This window comes from Engraulis encrasicolus, chromosome 15 (assembly GCF_034702125.1).
Source record: "Engraulis encrasicolus isolate BLACKSEA-1 chromosome 15, IST_EnEncr_1.0, whole genome shotgun sequence".
NCBI classification, from domain to species: Eukaryota; Metazoa; Chordata; class Actinopteri; order Clupeiformes; family Engraulidae; genus Engraulis; species Engraulis encrasicolus.
In genome coordinates this window covers 16,744,471-16,752,257 of record NC_085871.1, presented here as the reverse complement: position 1 = coordinate 16,752,257, position 7,787 = coordinate 16,744,471, and the positions used below count along the sequence as shown (strand labels likewise).

The 7,787-nt window shown below is 39.9% G+C and overlaps 1 protein-coding gene across 1 annotated transcript in view; it reads left to right on the top strand.

Annotated features, from left to right (window-relative positions):
- syt1a (synaptotagmin Ia) overlaps nucleotides 1–6,333 on the top strand; it is a 175,293-nt gene extending 168,960 nt beyond the window's left edge. The window contains exon 10 of the mRNA XM_063217154.1: nucleotides 5,805–6,333. Within this exon, the coding sequence (XP_063073224.1) occupies nucleotides 5,805–6,011 (207 nt within the window). The 3' untranslated portion in view covers nucleotides 6,012–6,333. The remainder of the gene's footprint in view (nucleotides 1–5,804) is intronic.
- Nucleotides 6,334–7,787: the final 1,454 nt, after the last annotated feature.

The following is a 7,787-nucleotide window of genomic DNA, read 5'->3' as shown; positions in this document are numbered from 1 at the left end:
TGTAGAGGTAGTGGCATCTCAATTCGCATTAAGACAGAGGGGTAGGGGTACGGCGAAGGGCTTTCCACCCCTCCAAACGGAGATTTTCCGACACCACACTCGAGACGGAGGGCTACGACAGATTTCCCTGAATGCGTTGCGAATGCCTTTAAAAATTGTTTAGTTTAACATTGTCCTAATGTGTAATGGCGCAAAATTGCTATTAACATCAACGTAATGCATGGAATTAGTGACAGCAGTGAGAGTCATTCCGTGATTGTTGAAGGGGTGTTTCAATTCGTAGGAGTTGCGTTTAAAGCCCTGCACCTTACTGCTTCGTTTGAAAGCACGAGGGTCAAGGGGAAGGCGTAGGGGAAGGGGTAGATATTAGGAATGGGACAGGCCCTTAGAGCCCTGTACACGAGGGTGGCCACCAGGGCTCTAAATTAACTTTTTCCACCACCAGCCAATTTGGCTAGTGGACATTTTTTCTTACCAGCCAAACAGAAGTTCAACTAGCCATTTTTTTTAATCTCGCCAAAATAAACTATGCATTAGGCTAGTTTTTTTTCTAATTAAATGGTCATTTTGTCCAACTGTTTCTACAACACAGATACACTAGGCCTGCATAGGCTACTATATGCCTACATAATAAGCATATTATAGGCTATATATTTTTTCATTATTTTTTAACTTCTGCTTTATTTTTTACTTTCATTACTTAGGCCTAATTAATTGTATTAGTTTTTGTTCAATTCCTCTGAAAGCAGCTGAATCACATCACACAAGCCACTCACATAACAGACCTTTAACATAGGCCTACAGTAACCAAGCACACAGCCAAACACTACAAAACCTCACATAGCACACCCCAAGGAAGGAGAAGAGATCAGAGGAAAAGGAGAGGAGAGAGGAGGAGCTCTTCTCTACCATGCGCAACAAAATGACAAGAAGCCTAGTTTAATTAAAAGTAAATAATATCTCGGGAATCTTCGCTTCCTTTGTTACTTCCACAGCTTCGTCGTTGGTTGCTTTTTTTTCTTTTCGATGGCGTGGGCTTTCCAACTTAGTTGCGCCAGGACTCTGAACATTTCAGAAGACAACTGAACTGACAGCTACGGTCACACTACTCTGACAGTCGGCTCTCCTCCTCTGCCCTGGTCGCTATTTCGTTCCACAACCACTCACTACTATTTGCAATTACTACTAGCATTCACCAACACACAGAACCTTGCTCTAACCCCCGCCACATTCTCATCACTCGCACAAAACGTCTACACAACAGAAGTAGCGCTATGCATAATCTGCGTAAATCCTGTTATTGAAACGGTCAGGGTCTCGCTGCTTAAAAAATGCAGCCTGTTACAGCAAGGTTCATATAGTAATAATAGCAGTAGTGACGCTAAAAAGGTTGTAGCGAAAGCGACGAGAGCATAGGAGGAGAGCTGCCTGTCAGAATAGTGTGAGCGCAGCTTAGCTGACAGAAGGCTGGTCGTCTGAAATGTTTTCAATCCTGGCGCGCGCAACAGCATGGAGTTGACGCTCGATGCACTGGAAAGCCCACGGTGGGAGGCTACCTCGTGACGCTAGTGTCCATGGGTAATGTAGGAAATCTCGCCGTATAACGTTCGTCAGAGCAGCGGTTTACCGTTCATAAGTTACTGTACTCGGGCGCTACTAGCCAAATTGGCGGGTAGGTATTTTTTTCTACTAGCCAAAATGAATTTTCACCCGTGTTTGGCGTGTTGGCGTGTGTTAATTTAGAGCCCTGGTGGCCACCCATACTTTCTGTGACACGGCATGCAAAATTCCATGACCACGCCAGACTGACCACGATCTCTTCAATAATTGATTAATTATTTCAAATTTAAGACTAGCCATCCACCTCCAGCTCGAAAAACCATGTGCTAGTACAAACCAACAGTAAATAGTGTATGATGGTGTGCTATCAATATCAAAGCATGTGTTCTGTTCTGACAGCCATACCAATGAGCCTGAATCTTTAGCATTAACCCTTAGGGTTAAAGTGTAAAATGGTTCACAGCCAACACACCTGGTTTTAAACTGAGTGGGCTGTTAAAGCTTCGTTTAGTTTCTAGATGCTCTGTGTAATTACTAGCTATTAGCTACAAGCTATTACACAGATTGTCATGCTCAGATATTTTACTGCAGGTGGCAACTATATCCATACAACCATACTGTATACACTGTATACAAGGCAAGGCATGGCAATTTTATTTGTATAGCACAACTCATACATAAATGCAATTCAATGTGCTTTACAAAAAAGTAAGATAAAGTTAAGTAAAAATTAATTAAAATGAAAGCACAAGGCATGGCAGGTGAAAATAGAATAAGAATGAGTAAAGATAAAAGCAAGAAACCAGGAGAAAAGACAAATAAAAATTTCAAAAACATTTGGATCTCTAAGAGAAGGCATCTGAGAAAAGCCTTGTCTGAAGTCTGGTCTTAAACCTATCAACAGTAGGGGCATTTTTACTTCTTCTGGAAGCTGATTCCAAAGCTTTGCAGCATAGTACAAAGTAGCTAAAGGCTGCCTCACCACACTTTGTTTTCACAGTAGGTAAAACCAGCAGGTTTTACCACCACATGAGAGTATTTACTGTAGATCATTTCCTACTGTAAATGCATTGAGGGTTGTCCTTATAGGCTAATTTATACTCTCCTATTCCCCCATGTTGAGATTAGGTCACAGAGAAAAATGAGATGGCTGGAAAAAATGACCTGGGAGGGATCCATCTGTCGCTTAGTCATTTCAGTGGCTTTTTTTTCTTTTCGTCGTGACACTTACCCCAGGTAAACAGCAGTGCTTCCTCCCGCACTCATTACTTACTATTAGGCCTGCCATTTAGTAGTGTGCAAGAGGAATTTGCCCGTCATCTCTTCGTCATTAGGACAGTAATTGCAGTGGCATTTGCAGCAGCATACCTGGGGCAAAGAGTCGTCACGACAACAACTAACTGCTGAGGACCATCATGTTGTGAGAGAGGAATGGAAAAAAATGAAAAGCATAAAAAATACAAGCATGTCATTCATCACAAACTCACAACCCCGCTGTTTTAAAGACAATAGCACCGAAGAGAGTGACATTTGAGAGATAGCTTTTGTTCCTCCTTGCCCTTTTTATTGCCTTTACATTATGCCAGACAAAAGCAAAGGAAACTAATGAGCCTTCACATCCAGGGAGCAAACTGACGAAAAAGAGCGCTGACCTGACAAATGATGTTGTTTGATGAGGTGTACAAAGCACTGTTGGCTTTTGTGTGCTTGGTCCCTGTAAAAACCCACAGCTTCTTGAAAGAGCCCAGCATGGGGCTATATTGCATGTCACCACCAGTTTGTGGGGACAAAATGATAAGGTGATGTGAAGAGACACCGAAGACCATGCAGTCCTGAGGAAAAGAACATATTAGAAGAGAATTTGGCAATTTGTTGCAGGGAATACTTCAAAGAAGTCTATTGATTTTTACAGTACATTGTTTTATTGAATGAACCCCTTATCACCCTTTTGGTTTCCTTCATGGATACACCAGTTACATTTAAAGAGGGTCAGTAAAACATTCCTGGCGGAGTAAGGAGAGAAATCAGTGGTTTTGTCTTAAGTCTTAAAACAGTCTTACTTGATGCAAAGAAAAATCATTCTTGACATGTGAAATGATGCTATTTTCTTAACATGTACTGTAAATTAAACAGTGGTGGACAGTAACGAAATAAATGTAATTCGTTACTGTACTATTTTCATACTTTCATACTTTACTCAAGTATTTTCATTTGGTAAGACTTTATACTTTTACTTCACTACATTTCAAAGCGAAATTTAGTACTTTCACTTCGTTACATTTACAGAAACACTCGTTCCTCACTCGTTCCTTTTTTTAAGGCAGTGATACAGGGCAGGTGAATTAATTCATGTTTAATGACCTGGTCAAAAGAAATCTGAGATTTCACGCTGGTGTGAAGGAAGTGAAAATGAATCCGATTGGCAGACTCAGAGATTCGCCATTGTGATTGGTTGTAATGTGTCACGTGACAAGCTCTACTGTACATAACTAGTTTATTTCGAGGGGAAGCAGAGCTGCGACTTGCGAGACGAATTGAAGTAAGAAGAAACGGTACTTACTAGTAGTAACATGCGGAAAGCACAGCAAAACAATAAAGCAGGCGACAACAATGTTGTTGGAGTGTAGTAATCTGCACGTCGTATTCGTTGTGCGAGGGGGAGAGGTTTAGCTCGCAGGCTGCACTCGCCTGACACTAACACGAAATTTGTTAGATGGCTTCGCGCTTGAACTGAATAATCAGCGAATTGATACTTAATGTACTGCTTATTTGACTTACTGTGCTACATCTGTGTTGTGGCTTACAATACAGTCACATAATTGCCGATTTTGTAGCGTGTTGGTTTCTTGAGTCAAGTAGCCTACACAGGTTGAAACATGCTGCTTATTCCAAACCATCCAGGCTCACAACTCCGTGATAGCCTTTCCCCTCTATACATTGCAGTAGCCTATTTTCTGAAGTAGTTGATATCAATTACTTGTCTAATAGACTCCCCTGTCACCAAAAAGATGATTTGCTTCAACATTATGGAAAAGAGGCTTGTGTAAAGGTTTATTTTGTATCTTAAGCCTACATGAGGATTGCCTTGGCCACCACATGTTGCAAAGAGGCTGCATGTAACTGTATCCTTGCAACATGTATCCTTTCCCTAAAGTCAAGTCAGTAGGCTACAGTGCTTATGAAAAGCACTGGCAATACCACCAAAGTGAGCTTGTAAAAAACAACAGTAACAAATTAAAAAAATTAAAAAATTAAAAAAAAGGAAAAAAGTGGACTTTGGCTAAATATTGGCCCAATGATGTGCACAGGCACAAAATACCTTTTCATGATCAGACAGATAAGTGTTCCAATTAAGTTGTATCAAGTAGGCTAGGCTATTGTAAATCATTGGCATCTAGCAAATATAGACCATGTATATTAAGATGTTCCTATATTTAAAGGTAGCTTAGAATCGCAAGAAGTTTGTCCATGCATAGGCCTAAGGCAACATTAACATAACCACACAACAACAACAACAACAACAACAACAACAGTAATAAGAGGTATACCAAAACCATAATTATAACAAAAATTAAACATAAAGTACTTTATACTCTAACTCCTTGCGGTCACAAATAAGTTGGCTTATACTGGACTGTAGGCCTATGGCTGGGGTATTGTAGTAGTTGTTCTAATAGGCATATAATCAATTTCAGCCTAATCATTCTTAATATTAATGGCCCTTTCATGTGTTCTTTTGGGCATTTTGTGGTCAGTATTAAATGTTTAGAGAGGTAAAAATTGACTTCTGATGCTATAACATCCATGGAATTACTCCACAGTGTTTCTGAGGCCTGTTATGGCCTAGTTCTAACATGTTAGCTTATGCAAATCAGAGGATATTTAATTAGATATGACCAAACTACAACACTTAAATATTAAAAATGCACCAAAGGCTTAATTTTTAAGTTTTTACTTTTTACTTTTAATACTTAAGTATTTTCGACGGCAGATACTTTTGTACTTCTACTCAAGTAAAAAAGTGAGGTGAAAACTTTTACTTTTACTTGAGTAATTTTCAATGCAAGGTAACTGTACTTTTACTCAAGTACAAAACTGGTGTACTTCGTCCACCACTGTAAATTAAAGTGCCAGTAGGGTGGAAATGAGAAAAAAATCAAATAGTTAAACGTTTTGCGGGGCAGTACATTTTTAATCGACACCAAAGGCCCTAATCCTTCACATCTCACCCTCCCTCCCAACAGAAAGTTCAAGTGGTGATAACCGTTCTGGACTATGACAAGATTGGTAAGAACGACGCCATCGGCAAGGTGTTTGTGGGCCTCAACAGCTCAGGCACGGAGCTTCGCCATTGGTCGGACATGCTGGCCAATCCACGAAGACCCATTGCCCAGTGGCACGTGCTGAAGCCAGAGGAGGAAGTGGACGCGCAGCTGTCCTCCAAGAAATAAAAGTGCACGGTGGTGTGTGTTAAAAGGGGGGTTGGGCGCTCCCTCGTGCAGTGCTCTACAGCCAGTGTGTGTGTAAATACCTCAGTGATATAAAGGGTCCAATCACTGTCATCCTTCATCCTATTATTGTCTTACTGAAAGTTAACAAGAAGAAAAAAAACAAATCAACCTTCTTTTATAAATTGTTGATGGTTTGTCCACCAATCCATCTATTATCATGCCCTTCTGGGGATTGTGTTTCTCTGTCAGGTTCCCACCTAAATTAAGTCCACTTCCTCCTCCACTGGCACCTATGTTGGTCAGTTGCCATAATCTTACCCCCTCCCCCTCCCCAAACCCCACCAACCAAATGCCCCCTTCTTTTAAGCAATATGATCTGTATAGATAGCGCATGATTGAAAGAATTTATTGTACCACAGTTGTATATATCAGTATGCAGACGAGAAATGATTTCTAGTTTATGTGTTTGTATGTTGTTACCCGTTTCCTAATCTGTGTATATCTTGATGTTTTTAATAAGATGTTCTATTTTAAATTATGTAAATGCAGATATAGGAGAGACAATATTATATATTACAGGATTTAAAAATTCTACCTTATTGCATTCCAGAAAAATACGATGTATAAAAGTACAAACTTGCAAGATGCTAGTGGAAGTACAGTATAATCACAATGTAAAGAAAGGTGTCCGACATTATGGGTTCATTTGATGAACTTAATATTTAAAACGTAATGAAACATAATCCTCTACAATATACAAAAAATCATGACGACAAGAAGTAGGCCATTAACTAATATGGTTCCGTGGGGGGGTTAAAAAAAATGTAAATGCTGCTGGAAATTATACAAGCACATGATTTCTTATAACTTTTTGTACTTGTCTATCCACGAGGACCTATGCGTTTTCCTGAATTTCTTGAGTAGATGCTAACAGACTAGCCTTTTATTTCTCTACTTTTCTGTCCCTTTCCCTTTTATTTACTCTTTTGGTCAAGGCTTCAACGCAATGACACAGAGAGTTTAGACATTTTAATTGAAATAGGTCCTCATATAAAGACCATCAAAGACCATGTTTTCCTTAGACAGTCCCCTGACTTCTGACGGGTCTTCTTTTCTGAAAATTGAAATGTCTACTTCACAGATAAACCTGGAGGCCGATCACATATGAAATCACACGCTGTAGCCATTGTGTCCTTGAAGCTTGATTAAAGAAGTTTAGTTTTTCTTAACCGCTTATACTTTTACTAGCCTTGTTAGAAGCATTATGTTCAGGACAATGGAGTTCAGACTCCAGTTACAGAGCAACGGATTTTGACTCTAGCTTTAAAACAGATATTTTTTAGTCAACGTCTGAATATTTTTGGTAACTGCATGATTTTTTTTACAATCTTTGCTAAAGGCTGGGATGGGGGGAGGACTATCAACACCAGGGGGAGTCTTCAAAGGAAGACCCCCTTGCCTTCAAATCAAATGGAAAAAAGGTTGAGTGTTTAAACCGTGTTACGTGTTTAAACGTAGTTTTAAAAAAAGAGTCGAAGTGAAGCTACGAATGAAATTGGTTGGGTCACTTTTGGGCTGACGGAAAAGTTAGTTAGCTAATCAACACTGCCATTTTTTTCAGGGAGGTCGACAGACGAACATGTACCCTCTCTTCATGCACACTCCACTTCAACAGTGGTCGTAGCTTTGGTTCATCGGGAACAATGTCTTTTTTGGCCGCGTTCGTGCCCTAAATAGCAGTCTTTGCTTTCTGTTGCCTTCTCACAGTGACAATAG